Source organism: Cornus florida, unplaced genomic scaffold (assembly GCF_030987335.1).
Source record: "Cornus florida cultivar Cherokee Brave unplaced genomic scaffold, ASM3098733v1 CherokeeBrave_3.0.0_Hap2_Chr02, whole genome shotgun sequence".
Lineage (NCBI taxonomy): Eukaryota > Viridiplantae > Streptophyta > Magnoliopsida > Cornales > Cornaceae > Cornus > Cornus florida.
The window spans coordinates 100,718,983-100,739,728 of record NW_026775572.1 but is presented as its reverse complement, the minus strand read 5'-3'; the positions used below and the strand labels follow the sequence as shown (position 1 = coordinate 100,739,728).

General features: G+C 34.8%; 1 protein-coding gene across 4 annotated transcripts; it reads left to right on the top strand.

The window, feature by feature from the left end:
* Positions 1-6,956: 6,956 nt before the first annotated feature.
* On the top strand, positions 6,957-18,532 carry LOC132295504 (loganic acid O-methyltransferase-like). 4 transcript variants are annotated; one of them, XM_059793798.1, is made up of 4 exons: positions 6,957-7,240; positions 8,682-9,341; positions 9,462-9,837; positions 18,377-18,532. In XM_059793798.1, exons 1-3 carry the CDS (start codon positions 7,148-7,150, stop codon positions 9,801-9,803), a joined length of 1,095 nt encoding a protein of 364 aa, XP_059649781.1. In that variant the 5' UTR covers positions 6,957-7,147; the 3' UTR covers positions 9,804-9,837; positions 18,377-18,532. The 4 variants fall into 4 exon arrangements, with proteins under 4 accessions (XP_059649781.1, XP_059649782.1, XP_059649783.1 ...); XM_059793799.1 differs by lacking the exon at positions 18,377-18,532 and adding an exon at positions 10,008-10,112; XM_059793800.1 differs by lacking the exon at positions 18,377-18,532 and having other exon boundaries at positions 8,682-8,868; positions 8,989-9,341; positions 9,462-9,858.
* Positions 18,533-20,746: the final 2,214 nt, after the last annotated feature.

Genomic DNA, 20,746 nt, shown 5'->3' with positions numbered 1-20,746 from the left:
CACCCGTTCGGCCTTTGAGTATCTTTTTTCTGCCTCCATCAGTGTTTTGCTTACATAAAATACTGGGTATTGCACCCCTTCCTTGCAACGAATCAGAACGGCACTCGTCGCGACACCAGATACTCCAAGATATAGAAATAACTTTTCTTCCGGTTCTGGGGCTGACAGGACTGGCGGATTCTGCATATATTGCTTCAAATGAGTCAATGCCTGTCGTTGCTCATCCCCCCAGACCTGCCTTCCATGGCTCCGAATCGTGTCAAAGAATGGTTTGCAGTGGTCTGACAACTTTGAAATAAATCGACTTAATGCAGCTATTCGTCCTGTTAGGGCTTGCACCTCTCTGATCGTCTTTGGCTCGGCATTCTTAATCAAAGCCTCTGCTTGAGCGGGGCTAACTTCGATGCCCCTGCGGTTGACCACGTGTCCCAGAAACTGCCCGGAACTCACACCGAACGAGCACTTGGTCGGATTGAGCTTCATCCCATATCGCTTTAGTACATCAAATACCTCTTGCAGATGCTTCAGATGATCATCCTTTTTCCTACTTTTCACCACCATATCATCAATATAGGCTTCGACAATCTTACCCATTTGATTCTTAAAAACTTTGCTGACAAGTCGTTGATAAGTTGCTCCCGCATTCTTTAATCCAAAAGGCATAACCTTGTAGCAGTATGTTCCTCGCTCGGTGACAAAAGAAGTTTTTTCTTCATCTGCGGGGTCCATAGGAATCTGATTATAACCTGAATATGCGTCCAGAAAGGTTAAACGCTCATACCCCGTGGTGGCATCCACCATTTGATCAATCTTAGGCAACGGGAAACTGTCCTTCGGGCAGGCTTTGTTTAAATTGGTGAAATCAATGCATACGCGCCATTTCCCATTTTTCTTCTGCACCACAACGACGTTGGACAACCACTCAGGGTAGTGCACCTCTCTGATAAATCCCGCATCAAGCAGCCTATCAACTTCTTCCGTTATGATCTGATTACGTTCTGGAGCAAATCTTCGCTGCTTCTGTTTCACTGGTTTGAAATTAGGATTGACATTCAGGGAATGACAGGAGACGGAAGGACTAATTCCAGGCATGTCGAGGTGACTCAATGCAAATACGTCGACATTGTGGGATAAGAAATCCACTAGCTCTTGCTGCTCTTCTCTGGTCAGTCTTATACCCACTCTGGTAGTTCGTTCTGGCCTGGACTGATCGATCTGCACATCCAGAAGGGGCTCCTCGGTCAAGTCGGCTGACTCCTCCACCCTATTCTGCTCGAGTGGAGGTTCCTGTAATTGCTATCTGGGGCTTGTCGACCGGACGGGCGCCTTTCCCTTCCCTGCATGCTTTAGTGTGACGGAATAACACTCTTTGGCTGCGACCTGATCCCCCCGAATGTCTATCACTTTATCTCCATCGGGCCCGAGGCACCTCATGACCTGATGCAGAGTTGAGGGTACACCTCGGACTCTGTGAATCCATCCTCTTCCCATCAGGAGATTATACGAGGGGTGAATTTCCACAACCACAAAAGTTTCCATAAGAGCTCGCTCTGCAGCTTGAACTTCTACTTCCACCATCCCGACGGGTTCCACCCTCTTCCCATCGAACCCTAATAAGGGATTTCCGGTGGGCTTGAGCCTCTCTGGTTTAATGTCGAGCCTGTCAAATGTGTCCCTCGGCATAACATTCGCACTGCTCCCAGGATCGATCAGAACTCTGCGCACCAAGCACTCTGCCACTGTCAAACTGACTACCAACGGGTCGTCATGAGGCAGTTGAACACGCTGCCGGTCTGTCCAGTCGAACTTTATCTGCATTGACGGGCTCTGTTGGTGTAGAGTGGTCACATTGCCGACCCTTTTCTTCATCTGCGCCTGCCGCAGGCGCACCCGTAGCAGCTCATCTGGCTCTTCACTAGGCTCGGGTCGACCATGGATAGCATTGATTATACGAACTGGTTGCGAATTGTGGGAGCTTTGTTTATGACTCCTTTTTATTTGTTCCACTGGTCGATTCTGCTCCATCGCCGAGCCTTGAACATAACTCGCAAACTCCCCTCTAGCTATCAACATCTCCACTTGCCTCCTCAGGTTCCTGCATTCGTTAGTCTGATGTCCGAAATCAGAATGAAAAGCACAATGTTTAGTTTGATCCCTCTGTTCGAGGGGTTGTCTAATTGGCAGTGGTGGATGAAACTTGTCCTTGTTCTCCTGATACAACCTGGCCAGAGTGACCTTCAGCGGAGTAATCAACTCTTCCTCCCTGGACCTTTTTTCGGCCTTCCAAGTGGTCTGACGTTGCGGCTGAGCCTGCTTCTGCCTGATCTTTGCCTTGGACTTTTCCTCGGTCGACACAAGCGACGTTGTCCGAGCATTAGCTGCCTCCTCTTCTTCGAGGCGCACAAAGCCATCGGCTCTCTCATTGAGTTCATCCATGGTAGCTGGCGTATTCACTACCAAACTGGTGTGAAACGGAGTTCCGCGTGTCATGGCTAACTTGAAGGCTTGAACTGCCGTAGAAGGATGGCATTCGATTACCATACTCTTAGTGAGATTAAACCTGGTAAGAAAGGCCTGGAGCCGTTCATCCTTGTGTTGCCGCATCGTGAACAGGCTCGAGATGTCCTTCGGCGGGCGTTTGTTCCCATAGTACTGGCTTATGAACCGATCGCACAGGTCCCTGAAACTGCCAATGGAGCTCCTAGGCAAGTTTTTGAACCAGCTGAGCGCCGGTCCGGCCAGACTTGTAGGGAAGCATTTGCACATTAAAGAGTCGTTTTCCGTATTCAGGGCCATTTTCAACTGGATATGATACACATGATCGATCGGATCGGTTGTTCCGTCAAACAGAATAAAGACTGGCATAGCAAACTTCCTTGGATGCGGCGCATTCAAGATCTCGTCGGTGAATGGTGAATCCACCGTCCGAGCTGCGGATCGGAGAGCTTCATTCTCTCTCTGGAGTCCAGCGGTAGCTCTGTGAGTTACGGTTCTGCCCTCCGAACCGTGATGAGTGACAGTAACCATGGAGGGCCGGTAAGACGGATCGAACGACCGTTCCTCTATGAACTCTCTCTGCCAAGGCGACGCTACTCGACGGCGATCTACCTCCATCACTTCCTCTCGGTCAAACCTTTCCCGCTGCGGATCAACGTGAGTCGAGCCTTCGTGATCTTCAACTCGACGAACATTTGGCGGCGAATTGTCCATCATCCTTTCATCACGGTGGTGAGCTGACTGATTGTTCTCGTTCTGATCGCCTTGATGCGCGATACTAGATGGAACACCTCCTTCTCCGACCGGAAGCGGATGCGAAACTGCGGGTATTTGCCGATGCTGCAATCCAGCTTTCAATTCTGCATTTTCTTTTCTGAGAGCTTCAATCAAATTCATCAACTCTTCAAGCTTTGTTTGCTGGACAGCCTCCATCGGATTGGAGCTTTCACCTATCATTATTCCCGAACGGAGTAAAGGCATTAATCTCAAGTTCGCGAGTAGATCTAAGCTTCGTGAGTAGGAATTTTTAGATCTGGCTTCTAATTCTCCAAATTATGCTCACTGTTTACAAGATCTGAATTGCCTGGACTCTAAATCCGTCAGATCCTGTCACAATCGAGCAACTCGCGGTTGCGTAGATCTGAAGTCACTCCTGCCAAAGCTTCAAGAATCGTAATTCCTCCAGAGTAGGTCACAATCGCTCAGATCTGGATTCAAATCCGCAAGATCGAGTCTCGATCAACCGAATTGGTTTGAATCCATTCGATACTCCTCATTGATCAACCAAACTTTTATGCGTTTCCCACAGACGGCGCCAATTGAAGATGCAAGAAACTCCTTCTATTCTTTCTCTCTCTAGAATTCTTACACCTCAACCCGAATCAAGATCCCCCTCCTCTTCATTCCAACTCCTATTTATAGATACTTACCAGATATTTACAAGATATTTACAAGATATTTACTAATTGCTGGACCTGGGCCTATTCCTCAGTAAGCCCTGGTCGCTCTTGATGGGCTTACTCCCGCTCGGCCCATATGGCAGTGTCTTTCTATGGGCTGACCCAGCTGTTCGGACTGAAGGTTGTGTTTTACGAGTCGGACCTGGCCCATGTCATCCAGGGCCTCCTCAGTATGTTTTTATCGATCTTGTTTTGAATCAGAACAAAAACCTATAGTAACACAATATAGCTAATTGTGTTAGTTTTGTAACAGTGTTTTTTTAAAAAAATTAAATTTGTATACTTTAACAGTATAATGGTAAAATTGTCGTTTTTAAGATATAGCATGGGTCACACGAACAAATCCAACCGGAATAGTGTTACTTGGTTTTTTTTTTTTGGCAAAAAATTGAATAATTTAGGAGGTTTTCTGTAAAAATAAAAGTTCAAGGGGGTTTCTTGAGAGAAAGTAAAGTTCATGAGAGTTTTTATTATTTTACACAGTAAAAGTATATTGGTAAAAAATATATAAAAACTATCTTCTCCTTCTGCCAAGCAAACAAAAATATTATCTCCCCATCCATCTTATTTACTATTCATTCTATCCAACCAAATATAAAATGAGAAAGACACCTTCCTTTATTTAAGAATATCTCATTCATCTATTTTTCCATTCTCCAATCAAATGAAACATAAGGTACAAAATAATGACTAAGCTCTAATTTTTTCTTATATTTTCTATTACCAGGATTGAAGTTTGAGAACTCACGAAATGATAAGTTCAATTCACACGTGACCTCTCTAGTCACCCAATTGAGTTTTTCATTGAAACAATCGTGTTTCATTTTCGAGCCTTTTTGTCAAAAGATCTACAATTTGGTTAGTGGAAAAGCTTTCCAATTCCCACTTCAACCATGGACAATTCCCAACAAGTAACATGTTTGTCCGGGTCTTAGTACGTCACTTGTAACGAATGATAGACAATTTTGTTGAAAATTTACAAAGTGACAAAATGATATTCTCTCGCCTCGTAATAGTTATTTGCCTCATAATAATTATTTATTTATTTTTTTATTACTATTTCAAAATATTTGACTACTTATTAAATTTAAACAACATATTTTAAATTTTTCTATAAAATACTTTTAAAATTTTAAAAATTTAAAATTTAATTTTATATATATATATATATATATCTATATATATATTTAAACTTGAAAGAATAATTTAATAAATTTTAAAAGAGATAATATAATAATTACATATTCTTTTAAAAAATTTTACTTTCATTAAAAAAAAATATCTATTACGAGGGGGAGGGAGCAATAAAATCGTCGAATCTTATGGAGGTTTGGTAGCAACATATAAATTGCTTTGTTTTATGTTTATCTTGTTTTGAGCGACGTTGAAAATATAGCTATGAGTTACTCTAATGATAACTAACCGGTTATTGCCACTGACGTTTTTCACTTTAACCGGTTATTGCCATTTTTTATTTTCTTTTCTTTTCTTTTCATCATCATCATCGTCAAGCTTCAGTCCAGTCGCCGCCCGTCCTTTCCAAGGTTATCGTCGTTCTTGTACACCGGTAAAAGCAACCTTACTTCTTGCAGATTCTATTCAACGTTGCCTACACCGCGATAGTGCTACTGCCGACCAGCCCTGCTCAAATCTTCATCGCCGGTTCATGCCCACCATCCGTTCCGGTCAATCGTTGAAGACGGTTGAAGAACTGAACGGCGGCAGATCTACTTTCGGCAAGTTTGAACCGGCAAGAATGGATGATTGAATAGAGTGACGGACGGGTGGGTATGAATCGACAAGAATGGATGATTTAATGGAACGATCGACAGTGGGTATGAACCGGCGATGAAGAAGAACACCGTTTCTTGTGGTTGTGCTGTTGCGAAGAAGAGGACGGCAAAGCCGACGAAATGGGTTTCAGAACAGAGTATGGTGGTTGGCCGTCGAAATGGGTTTCAGAATATATATATTATGGTGGTGATTAGGCAGCAATACCCAAGACATTGCTATCAATAATCAAACACAGAGTAGACATATATCTTTTTCACCAAAAGCTGAGAATTAATTATTATAAAAAAAAATAATTCTCATCGACTTCTAGAATACACTAGCATTCAGTATGAGATTCTCACATCGCCCTCTCTACAGTATCATTTTCTCCAGTCAAAATTCCCTATACTAACTTTTTTTTTTTAATTTTTTAATGTGATTTCTGTAGTGTAAACGGAGTTCTTCTTCATCGCCGGTCATACCCACGGTCCGTCGTTCCATTCAATCATCCATTATTGCCGGTTCAAACTTGTTACTTGCCGACAGTAGATCTGCCGCCGTTCAGTTCTTCAACAGTCTTCAACGATTGACCGGAACGGATGGCGGGCATGAACAGGCGATGAACAGTTGAGCAGGACTGGTCGCCAGTATAGGTGGCGTTGAACAGAACCGGTGAGAAGTAAGGTTGCTTTTACCGTGTGCAAGAACAACGATGACCTTGGAAAGGACGGCGGGCGACTGTGAACTGAGCCGTGATGATGACGAGGAAAAGAAAGAAAATAAATAACCGGTTAAAGAGAACAACGTTAGTGGGAATAACCGGTTAGTTGTTATAAAAGTAGCTCGTAACTCTCTTTTCAATGTGGTTCGTTCAAAACACGATAAACAACGAAGCAATTTATGTGTGTGCTGGACCAATAAAATCGCTCGACTGATAGCAACAGTCGCCTAGCAAACCTCATTCTTATTTGGTCCTACAAACTCACAAAATGGTACTATATATATATATATATATATATATATATATCAGTGTTACACGGCACGAAGGAGCCGCCAATGCAGACTATATATATTATAGGTTATCAACAGCCAGGGGAGGGGGTTTGACAGTCACAATGAAGGACTCAAGAAGATATTTAGTGTATATATATATATATATATATGTAGTCTGCATTGGCGGCTCCTTCGTGCCGTGTAATACTGATATATATATATATATATTTATATTACAGCGTTCCGTGGACCCCAAGTTCATACCTCCCAGTGGTAAGAGACTATCAAAGCCAAAAGTGTCTTAACATATCCTTCTATCTATTTTGTGTGTGTACATATAATATATATATGTATATATATATAGAGAGAGAGAGAGAGCAAAGAGCTCTGAACTCTCACACAATTAATTTGGCCGAGAGAGAAAGATGAGCAACAAGGAAGCAGTCGCAATGACAGAGTCAAATCCGATGACTGGTGGAGATGGCACTTACAGCTACACCAAGAACTCCACCTATCAGGTACTAGATTACATGTATATATGTGTATATCAGCATTTGATTTTTTTGTTGAATAGGTACTCTTGTTCTATAAATTATTAGATTTGCCAAGGCTTATGGTGGTGATGAATATAACTTTTCACTCAATTGGGTGACTTGGTCACTCCAATAAACATAATTCTTTCAGTAATTCGTAAGGGAAAGGTATTCTATATTTTTTGACATAAAAGTATTCAAATTCCAAAAACAGGAAAAAACATATTCAGAAATTTGTATCCATACAGTTTGCCCCAATAAACTGATGGCTGAAGTATGAATCTTGAATTTTGGGGGTTTTTTTTTTTTTTTTTATATATATTTTATGATTAGTGTGTGGAGGTTGTGGTTGTGTTGAAGCTCATTTTGTACTTGGTTGTTGAAATTACTAAATCAGTTTATTAGTTAGTACGGTTCTTTGTTATCTACCGGTTCATGTTTTGCTAGGGATACTTTGGTTTTTTTTTTTTTTTTTTGTTAGTTGGTACTTTCACACGCGTCCTTCTGAGACTTGAACCTCTGACTTTCTTTTGGGAGATAAGGGCTTAATACCGCTAAGTCACTGATAGGTTGGTTTGGCAATGGGATACTTGAACATGCCATATCCTTTATTTTCCATCTTCTAAGGAAGATACTTGAATAGGTTATAAAAACGGTGACTGTTGCTTCAAACACGAGGTATACATACATTATAGAATCAATTCAACCATAATTTGCAAATTTCAATAATTTGCAAATTAGTTGGTTCTCTATCATGTTAAAGGCTATATTGGTATGTTCAGCCATCAGATACACTAACCTAAACATATTGGAATGCAACTAAATATTCACAATTTTGTATACTAATCTATTATTTTCTAAGATACGATGGTATTCTATCATACAGAGTCCAATATGAGTATTTCATATAATCCATATTAAAACAAACATAACAGAATTGTTTTATGAATAATTATTAGAGAACGTGAATTTTAGATATATATGTGAGGTGGATGTCCAACAGATATGTCAAAGACATATTCAATTTTAGATATATATGTGAGGTGGTTTTCAGCCTCATTATAAAATTGTTCTATTATGGATGCGCTTCTCCCAATTTGAATAGCATATTTCAAGAACTATAGCATAAATGAGCTCATATATTGAAAGGGCGGAATTTTTTTTAATGAATCATGATTATCATATATTTTTAATTTCTCAGTTCACTTGTATAATACTTGTGGGCTATAGTAATACCATCCGGTATAACAGATTCAGTCATGACATATAACTAGGTTTCGACATCTCTGAAGTGGAATCAAGTAGTTTTTACTATTACATGCACTAATTGGATTTGTTAATGATGATCAAAGCATTCCAAATCTGATAGCAATGACAATGATGATTATAGCAACAAGAGCAGTAACATCTTTTTTCGATTTTACAGAGAGAATCTTCAAATCATGCTCAAAAAATGATCGATGAAGCAATTGCAATGAAGCTTGACATAAAAAGCCTCATTTCTAATTCAAACACATTGCGCATAGCAGATTTGGGATGTTCAGTTGGGCCAAATACCTTCATTGCCATGCAAAATGTACTTGAAGCGATGGAGAAAAAGTGTCTTTCCCAAGGCAATGCTTCTAAAGCGCCCGAATTCCAAGTGTTCTTCAACGATCATGCAGCCAATGATTTCAATACACTTTTCGCATCCCTCCCTCATGATAGGCAATACTTTGCTGCTGGAGTGCCAGGTTCGTTCTATGGCCGCTTATTCCCGGAGTCCTCTCTCCATTTTGTGTATTCCTCCACTGCACTCCACTGTCTCTCTAAGTTGCCTGAAGAGTTGCTCGACAAAAACTCACAAGCATGGAACAAGGGAAGAATTTACTACCCAAGTGCGTCGGAGGAAGTAGCAAATGCTTATGCTGCTCAATTTACAGAAGACATGAAGAACTTTCTGAATGCTAGAGCTAAAGAGATTGTGGCTGGAGGGATGATGGTAGTGCTCATGGCTGGTCTTTCGGATGATATCCATTATTCTCAGCTCTCGGCAGGTCGGCAGTTTGATTTCATTGGGTCTACACTCATGGATATGGTGAATGAGGTAAGTCAATGTTCAGCAGGAATATGCATTCTGCAATACATTTTGATAAATCTATGTGGCACTTGAATCATATTTCCATTGTAATTCTGTGTAACACCTTAATGCAAACCGCTTTTATAGGGATTAGTCAGTGAAGCTCAAGTGGATTCATTTAACATTCCTGCGTATTGTCCCTCCCCCAAGGAGATTGCACGGCTTGTAGAAGAAAACGGATGTTTCAGCATTGAGAGAATGCAGATGATGGATTCGAGGTCAAAGATGAATGCCCCGCCACTTGATGCGCACACATTTATAATGCACCTAAGAGCTGGCATGGAAGGATTTTTCACCAAACATTTTGGAAGTGAGATTGTTGGCGAAATGTTTGAAAGGATTTCTAAAAAAAGTGCAGAGTTTTCCTGCCTGCTGGACAAAGGCTACAATGAAAGAAATGAAGTATTTTTTGTTTTGAAGCATAAATGATGTGAGTTGGGATGGTATTGGCCTCATTATAAGGGTAATTTACATATCTTTGCTATCTTTTCCTTCCTTTTTTTTTTTTTATGAGAAATAATATAATGTTATTCAGGAAAAAAAAAAAAAAAAAAGAAGAGAAATAATATATTGTTGCCTAAAATGGTTTAAACTAAAGCCTGTGACTTATTTAGATTTTGTGCTCAAATCCAGAATTTGGCAGATTTTGAATTTGATTCTGACAAGAGCCCTTTTGCTTGGACAATATTATTATGCTGACTGATGAATTGAATACATTGTGATGTGATTTGAGTTCAAGTGGCAACACATGGAAAACTACAAGAAGAGTCTTAGGCAATTTTTAAATTTTTTTTTTTTATGATATATGGATTTAAGCAATTTAGTGTCTCAGATATTTTTATTTTTATTTTATTTATTTATTTATTAATTTTTTTTTTTTTCAGAGTTCAACACCTTTGATATGGTTAACTGTAACAAGTATTATATTTCTTGGTCTGTTATTGCATTTATAGAATTAACAAATTATTTTATTCATAATTTTAACTTATTATTTTGGACAATTTGAGTATCCACTAATTTTAGAGTATATACTAGCCAGTCGACTTCATTTATTTGAGACTAAGGCAAGGACGATGATATATATTTGCTAGCTGAAATTTTAATCGACTATTAATGATTCCACTTGCTAATTAAGAGGTTGAATTATAGAAAGTACAAGTTTATTACAAATTATCCGTATGAATGTATATGCAAATTTATATCTAATCAAAGAAAAATGACATAGCACATTTACAGAAGAGATTATATTTTAGAAGTATTTAAACAAAATTATTTTCTCCTAAGCACTCTCAAGTGTTGCACTTCTCCCATATGTGAATTAGTCTAAAGTATCATGACTAGAGAGAGCCTCCTAACAATGATGGTTTCTATCTTCTTAGATAGAAGTTCGGTTTCAAACCCAAGCTCAAATTAGGACTGCAAGTTGGGCAGGCCCAACTCATCTCGGTCCCAACCCAATCTCAACCCGAAGTTCGGTTGGGTTGGCCCGATGTCAAAAAAAGTTGGGCTCTGATAGTAACCCAAACCTGAATATGTTCGGGCCAGATGGGCTGACCCATTAAACGTTTTTTTTTTTTTTTTTTTTTTTTTTCCCTTACCAATAAATATGCAAATTACATTTCTTTATTTTCATTGTTTGAAACATCAATTTTTTCACAACATTTTAATTCATTAATAATTTCTTTTAATGTGATCAAACTATTAGTATTGTGACTGAAGTATTCAATTATTAATTTTTGTATTTTTTTCTACTCTAATTTTATTTTTATTAATACAAAAAAATAAAACTTACCTTATTTTATTTTAAATAAAAAATAAAATAAAAATTTTCTTTTTATTTGTTATTAAATAAATTCTTATTTTAAAATTATTCGGGTCGACGATTGCTTGATACCTGTTTGCATTTGGGTTATCTCTCTCTGCATTCACAAATAAATATCAATTACCAATTAGGGTTTTTAGTAAATGATACAGACAGTACTTCACATATATAGATAAACATATATCAAAGATTTGGATGCTGGAAAGAAAAGAAAAAAAAAAAACGGAAGGTTTTTTAAATTTTTGGTTGGGTTCAGGTCAAGGTCGAGGTCGAGGTTGAGCCCGAGCCCGAGCCCCAGCTGAAGAAGTTTGCGCTTTGAAAAATTCAAACCCAATTTAGTCCTGATTTATTAATTTAAAAGCCCAAGTCCTAAAAAAATTGGGCTAAGCTGGATTGGCCCGTTCAAGTTGCACCCTTAGATCGAATAAGAGTATTTCATCCTAATATGCCTTAAACGAAATCAAATTTGCTACAACACCAGTGCTTTAGCTAATTGCTGACCCTTTCCAAAGTAAATTATATTAGTGTAGAATGTTTTAGTCCAACAATTAGGAAAATATTTCCTTACCTTACGTCTGACAAAGGATCTTTTCAACCGAGTGAACTCTCCTACTGGTTGTGGCCACTAGGTTTCACTCTGGCTGTTTGGTTCTTGGTTGGTTGGGCTTAAGTTAGGTAGGTTTTACCGATCCTCTTCTTGCCTTGAGATTTTATGTAATGACCTAGTCATTTTCCTTCCTTTCCATCTTCTCAAATTTTACGGATAATTTTTTTCTGTTGATTTTTCTTTTCCGAGTTCGGATTTTTGTCACTATATATTGTTTCGAGTACTCGCGAATAATTTTCGAGACTCTTTCTTTTGGATTGACAGCGTCCTTGTACGGACCGCGTCATTTTCATTTTTTTTTTTTTTGACATTTTTTCTTTTTCGTCTTTTTCCCAATTTCATTTTCTTTCATGTAACCTCACTTTTTGTGCTGGGATTTAGTTCCGGCTTTGCATGCGTCCATAATATTTAACTTCCATGATATTTATATTTTTACTTTTGTAGAAATACATGCTAGTTGCTTACTTTTTCATAAAGGGTATGAATACATTGTTTCTTCGGAAAAATTCTTATTTTAGGGGTTTTAGTAATTGAATAAAGTAATTATTTTTCGTGAGTACAAAAGCTTTGCCTCACCTTCCTCTACAAAACTCTTGAAGGAATTCTTGAAATTCCTTTACTTTCCTTAGATTCAAGAGGGACAATTCTCTTGACAGGTAGGGGATGATTTATGTTTATAATCTATGTATTTTAAATGTTTTTGTAGCTTAGAATAATTTGTATATATGTCTTTAACATAATTAAAAAGTTGGTTGGTAGTAGTACTTTGCATGAAATTAAGTTAAAACATGATATTGTTAAACGCCATGACTTGATCTATAACTTATATTAATTTAAAATCATTTAGAGTTGTTTTGAAATCTAGAGAAATTAATTAATTAATTTAATTAATTTAAAATTACATGTTCCTTTGATTTAAATCAAGTTTTGAATTAATATATGTAATGACCATGATATGTTCTTTAGCATATATTAAATTGGAAGCATTTGGAGTTGTTTCAAAATCTAGAGATTTAATTATTTTATTTTAATTAAATTCTATTTAATAGTTCCACTTATTTGATTATGTTTTTAACATGATATTAAATTAGGTCATGACTTGTTCTTTAACATATATTAATTTGAGAATATTTGGATGAGTTTGAAATCTTTAATTAATTATTTTCTTTGTATGAAATCTAATTCACATAGTTGTATCTAGTGTAAAATTAACTTGTAATATGATATTAAATTAGGCCTTGACATGTTCTTTGACATATATTAATTTGAGAATATTTGAATGAGTTTTGAAATATTTATTTAATTATTTTTTTTTGTATGAAATCTAATTCACATAGTTGTATCTAGTGTGAAATTAACTTGTGATATGATATTAAATTAGGACTTGACATGTTCTTTGACATATATTAATTTGAGAATATTTGGATGAGTTTTGAAATATAGAGATGTTAATTAAATGAATTAATTAAAATCTATTTAATTGTTTCATTGATTTAATTAGGTATTTAACTTGATATATGTAATGACCTTGACTTGTTCCTTAGCATATATTAATTTGGAATCATTTGAAATTGTTTTAAAATGTAGAGATTTAATTATTTTATTTTTATTAAATTATATTTAATCGTTCCACTTATTTGATTATGTTTTTAACTTGATATATGTAATGACCTTGACTTGTTCTTTACCATATGTTAATTTAGAATCATTTGGAGTTGTTTTAAGATCTAGAGATTTAATTATTTTAATTAAATTAAATTCTATTTAATTGTTCTAACGATGTAATTAAGTTTTTGATTTCATACATGTGTTGACTATGATATGATCTTTGACATATAAATATTTGAAGTCATTTGAAGTTGATTTGAAATTTAGAGAAAATTAATTAATTAGTTTAATTAATTTTTATTTAAGTATTCTATTCATTTAAATAAATATTTGACTTGATATATGTAATGACTATGCTAGGATCTTTAACATATATTAATTATGGATTATTTGGATGAGATTTGAAATTTAGAGAAATTAATTATTTTATTTAATTAATTTTCATTTTTATTGTATTAATGATTTAACCATGTATTTGAAGTTGTTTGCATGTTTAAACTGTAAATTTGGACTTGTATTTTATTCATGAGATATGTTTTCAATATTGAATAATATTTTTGTTGCGTGTAACAAATCGCACACTGAAGATTCAACATTTATATGCCTTATTCATGTAATGAATCGCACACTGAAGATTCGACATTTTGTATATCATAGTAGTTGTGGACTTAGAATATGTATCGTGTGTTTCCAAAATTGGATTGTGCATGGTAGATAGCTTATTGTCTGGTATATACATGTTGATATATACGTTGTAGTACAACTTGTTGATTTTGGAAACTTGGGACGTCGTTGTATGATTACGGCTAGGGCATGGTTCTAGTACGGGGTGTGATACCCCTGAATTTTTGAATGCGGGTTAGCCAGGCCCACGCCCGAATACCCGAGGATATCAAAACAAATTGATAATAAACGAACACAGAGTACAAAATAATAAAGAAGAATAAATAAAATGCTGACAAGAAACTAAAATGATAATCTAATAATAAACCTCAGAATATATTTCCATTAATTAATAAACTCTTCCGATACAACTGATCCTCCAAAATACAACTCAGGAATCCATACTGTGTGGACCCCTAGAAAGTCCAAACTAAACAAATGACAGTAATAACTGTCTAAATCAGGAAACTGAATCATAAAGGAACTCCTATGTAGTATCGGAAGAATGAAGTAGATTGATCCCTGCTCAGCACGAACAACCTCTACTCTTGACGAACACCTGAAAAATAATTGTGGGTCAGACCCATAAACAAGTTCTACTCTACTACAGTCCAAGCAGAGATCCGATACACGTATACATCCTAGTCAATCCAACAGTAACTAGTAGTCCGTATATATATATATATACACACACACTAAAGGAACCTCACTAGATTATAGGGTTGTCTCAACCTGAATAGTAGGCAACATGCAAAACGCACATATAGTGGGCATGAGTACCTATACCTACCAGGGTACACAACTACACTATATCTAGCTACACATCCCTGGCGATATACGCGCCCTAACCACTGATCGTGAGACTCAAGCTCATATCATGGTACCATACTTATATATATATAATTTAGTAACCATCATATCCAGTATAAATTAATCCTCTATAAGTCATTCAACTTATTCAGCTGACTTGACTTGAATATAAGTAAGACTTAATATTTTAGTTAATCAATTTCCTTATATAATAAATTAATCCTCCATAAGTCATTCAACTTGTTCAGTTGACCTGACTTGAATATAAGTAAGACTTAATATTTTAGTTAATCCATTCCCTTATATAAAATAGGTAGGACTTAACTGATAAGTTAATCCGTCCCTAAAATGTCACCGTCCCATACCGGTGCATTAAACCACACAATCCAACAATTGATGTAACAATTAAGAAAATACATCAAACATTCCAGAAATAACTATGATAATATGATATCAAGTTATCACATAATAGGAATGACTTATTATTTATTTAAGCTTCCTATATCATATGTCCTACATAAACTGAATCTTATACATGATGATATTTTATTATACCGTTAAATAAGCATTCTCCATATCCAATTCATCCTACACATTTAATCTCAATTGCTAAAACATTTTTAAAAGATTAAATCCATTTGTTTGTTTAAGACATTCAAATAGAAAGCATCATTATGATTGAGTCTATTTAAATTTATTTAAACCCCAAACCTAGTTCCTATTTAATGTTCAGGAATCCTAGACATGTTTTTATGTTTCATCATTCCACAGATATGAAAAAATACATAATGTAAACATATAGAAATTCACACCGGAAATCAAATCAAAATCATGCATTTATCAATTTATAACACAAGAACAAATATGAACCAATTTCATAAAACTTATGTTCTAATCCAATTAAACATGCATAATTATTTAATTTTATGTGTTTAATAAATCCTGGAATTTCCTAGGCATGCATAGAAATACGAATCAAAGGGAAAGAGATAGAAAAAGAACTTGCCTTAAACTTTCGGATCGAAAGTTAAACTTCTTCTTCCTTGATCTTCTCTCTACATAGTTTTTCTCCTCCTTCCTTCCTTTTCCTCATTCCCTCTCTAACTCTTTCTCTCTAGAATATATCACGTGAATATTTCTATTCCCCTTTTACAACCTATAGCTATATATTTATAGGCTAAATAAAATAACCCTAACCCTTTTCCCAATCCAAGACAACTTAAAAAAATAAATATTAAAATATTAAAAAGGTAAGTAAAATATGTTACGTATATAATTTATGTATATCTTTATTAAATAAATAAATTATACACATCCCATTATTTATTAATGGACTATCTAATAATACCTAAGTTACCATAATATTATAAAGTAACTTAAAACATAACACGTATCAAAACTATGTATATTTTTATTATTTAAATATAAAACATATACATCAGATTAAATATTACTAACCAAGTTACCATAAAAGTAATTAATAAATTACTTTCCCTTTTATATATATTAAAAAGGTAAGTAAAATATGTTAACGTATATAATTTATGTATATGTTTATTAAATAAATAAATTATACACATTCCATTATTTATTAATGGATTATCCAATAATACTTAAGTTACCATAATATTATAAAGTAACTTAAAACATAACACGTATCAAATCTACGTATATTTTTATTATTTAAATATAAAACATATACATCAAATTAAATATTACTACCCAAGTTACCATAAAAGTAATTAATAAATTACTTTCCCTTTTATATATATTAAAAAGGTAAGTAAAATATGTTACGTATATAATTTATGTATATATTTATTAAATAAATAAATTATACACATTCCATTATTTATTAACGGATTATCCAATAATACTTAAGTTACCATAATATTATAAAGTAACTTAAAACATAACACGTATCAAATCTATGTATATTTTTATTATTTAAATATCAAACATATACATCAGATTAAATATTATTACCCAAGTTACCATAAAAGTAATTAATAAATTACTTTCCTTTTTATATATGTAAATAATATATATCTATATATATACATACACAACTATCTATGGGTAATAATCCATACACATCCAACCTCCTATCCAAGTAATCCATGGGACCCAATTGGTTGGCCCATTACTACTAACCATAACCATAAAAGAAAAATAAAATAAAATAATAAAAGAAAAGAAAACATTTAATTTACAATTAATCAAAATACCATTTAAGCACATAATCTAATTAAACAATTAATACATAGACAAATGCAAATAATACATAGACACATAATCAGATAATCAAGTAATACCTAATTCAATTAAACACATAAACAATTAGTCAAATAATCAATAAAATAGTTAAAAAATACAATTAAAACAAATAAATAAATACCGAGACTATCCTTTTAAAATTAGGGGTATTACACGGGGGATACGAGTTCCCCCTACAGTCTAGTGCGCACATAGGGAGGTTACCCGTAGGCTAGTAACCCTAAAGTAACCACGTTGTCAGTTTGATCCGGCGTGATGTCCGAGTATCCACCTTTGTTGATTTCGTATTTTCATTTCAAGTTGATAACTAGATGAAAATGTAACTTGTTATTCTTTGTTTGATCTAGCACTTTAGATTTCCAGTCAATAACTTTGATAATCTATATCTTGTTGCATTGTATTGGAGATCCAATTATGCTAAGTTGTATCATTAGTTGTTTCTCGCACTTTAGATTTCAAGTTGATAACTTTGATAATCTATATCTACCTTGTTGCATTGTATTAGATGTTCTAATTATGCTAAGTTGTATCATTTAGTTGTTTTCGCATTTTAGATTTCAAGTTGATAACTTTGATAATATATATATTGTCGCATTGTATCAGATGTTCCAATTATGTTAAATTTTATCATTTAGTTAATTTTCGCAGTTTAGATTTCAAGTTGATAAATTTGATAATCTATATTTTGTTGTGTTGTATTGGAGGTTCCAATTATGCTAAGTTGTATCATTTAGTTGTTTTCAAATTTTAGATTTCAAGTTGATAACTTTGATAATCTATATATTGTCGCGTTGTATCATATGTTCCAATTATGTTAAATTTAACATTTAGTTGTTTTTCGCATTTTAAATTTCAAGTTGATAACTTTGATAATCTATATCTTGTCGCATTGTATTAAATGTTCCAATTATGTTAAATTGTATCATTTAGTTGTTTTCGCATTTTAGACTTCAAGTTGATAACTTTGAGAATCTATATCTTATTATGTTGTGTCGTATGCTCCTATATCGTTTAATTGCATAAATATTGTGGTTTATGCTAGAAATGTTTTAAGGTACCTTAGGATGCTCCCTTAGTCTCACTTTGGACATAGACGCTAGGTGGCATTAACCACATGGATCAAATTATATTAACTTGTAAAACTTTAGGTCTATGTATATTCATTCTCTATGAGTAATGTAAGTTACTCACCTTGCTGAATGCGATTTGTTTCAGGGAAGAAGAAGTGGTTTCGGGATGTATAATATCCCTAGGTTGTCTTGTTAATTTGGAGTTCTTTTAATGTATTTTTGTTCACATGCAAGTGTTAGCATGTTTAAGTTTTATTTATAAAGTTGTAATACTTAGCTAGGTTCAATATGCCGTTTATGCTTTGTGATATGTAAAGTGTACTTAGATACACTCTTTAAGACATATTTAATATGTATGTAATGAGGGCACAGGCCATTTACTTTTAAGTACTTTTGGTTTCATGCATAATTATTGAAAAATGAAGAAATTAGAAGTTTTAATGTGTCATTTTCAATTTGGAGCATGTAAAGTGTGCCTAAGCACACTCATTAGGACTCTTTTAATATATTTAAGGGGTGGCCAAGGGCCAAATACCTTTTCGTTTTCATCTATGCATTTTGGTTTTAGGTTTTTCTTTTAAAAGTCGTTTTAGGCGAATTTGAGGTTTGATATGTCGTATTTTGTATCAGGCATGTTTAGGGGCCGTGAACCATTCCCGCGCACTTTAAATCACTTATTACATTTGTGTACACAATCGTTTTAGCACACAACTTCATATTCGACCAAATAAACACTTGAAGCAAATTCATTTTAGGTTTTATGCAAAATCTGGTTTAGGGGCATTTTGGAAATTTTGCTTTAAAAAATAAATTCTGGCCTTAACATGGTCACTTAGAAAATGTGATTTAGAGGGGGTTTCTTCACAACATTTTTCCAAAAAATGTCGTCTCGGTCTCGAAAACTTCGTGTCAAATCTGATTTTTTGTTGCGCACAAATTTTTTAGGAAAAAGACTGATATAAGGGGCATTTTGGGTATTTCACTTGAAAATTAAAAACTTCTTTTGACATGGTCGTATAGAAAACATGATTTTAGGGGGGTCGCTTCACAACTTTTTTTTCCAAAAAATATTATTTAAGTTCTCAAAACAGCATTTCAAGTCGGAAGATAGGTGCAGGCCCACATGGCATGTCAGGGGGCAGCAACGTGCGCGCACGATGTTCACCGCGGTCGCGCCCCTGGTGCCCTGTCTTGGCAGCCCCGACGTCGATTTTGTTTCGGCCATAACTCTTTCGTCTAGACTCTGAATCAAGCGATTTTTGAGTCAAACTTCGTTAATTTTTTGTTGTCTATCCAATGGTATGCTCGGTAGCATCCATATCTTTTTGGAAATGACCATTTTGCCCCTAGGGCTAATCTAGTCCCTTTTTAAAACATCGCTTCCGCTTTGTGTGTGTGTGTGTGTGTGTGTTTTTATTTTTTATTTATTTTTTATTTTATGTGGCTTCATAGGAAGTCATGCTTGTGTCTTAGGGATGACGTACTTCTTTCGAGGCTTTGTTTCAGTGTAAAAAGACCATTTTTCCCTTAGCGCCATACTTAGTCTATTTTCAACTCTAGCTTCCATTTTTATTCTCGTTAAGTCCCGTGACCTCATGGAAGGTCACTTTGACGTCTTAGAGATGTGTTGTAATTCTAGAGACTTGGTTTCTATTTTCGCTTCCGCATTCGAAATCCGTTATCGAGTTAAATTTCGGCTAATCACAGGATGCATTGGCTTGAAAAACCAGGGGCGTCACATTCTGGGATTGAGATGAGCAGTTTTTATACAGTTTCGTGTTTCTCTCATGGTTTATCGAACTGTCGGTTCACAACGGGTTTTTGACCTTACATTACCTATTTCACCACTTTATTACCCAATTCACTAAAGCATCAACAAGTAAAGTTAGATTAGCTTTGCCTCGGATCCAAATCTGCTCCAGTGCACCTCTCACTGGACTCTATCCAATGAGGATCCAAGGGCTGAGATCAAACCACCTGAGCCCTTTTTGCCACATCACTACCTGACACCCTGCAACACAGCGCTCAATCAGCAACTTAGTCAACAAAGTTACTGATGTAATTTTTTTTGCCACATGTACTAATACAGTAGCCAAATCAACAGTATGATCTCCAAGTATATAACATACACTAATACATTATATATATACAAAAATATATGTACAAATCTTATATACAAAAATATATTGACATTATTCAGTATCCAAATATACGTATAACAATATATTATATACAAAAATATTTTATTCATATATATACAAATCTTATATACAAAAATATATTGGCATTATTCAGTATCCAAATATACGTATAACAATATATTATATACAAAAATATTTTATTCCATTCATTTTCAATAAAATTACAAATCTCAATACAACATACACTTACACGTGTAATAATATATTATATACAATAATATTTTATTCCATTCCTTTTCAGTAAAATTACAAATCCTCATACAACATACAATTATACCTTATATATATACAAAAATATATATACAAATCTTATA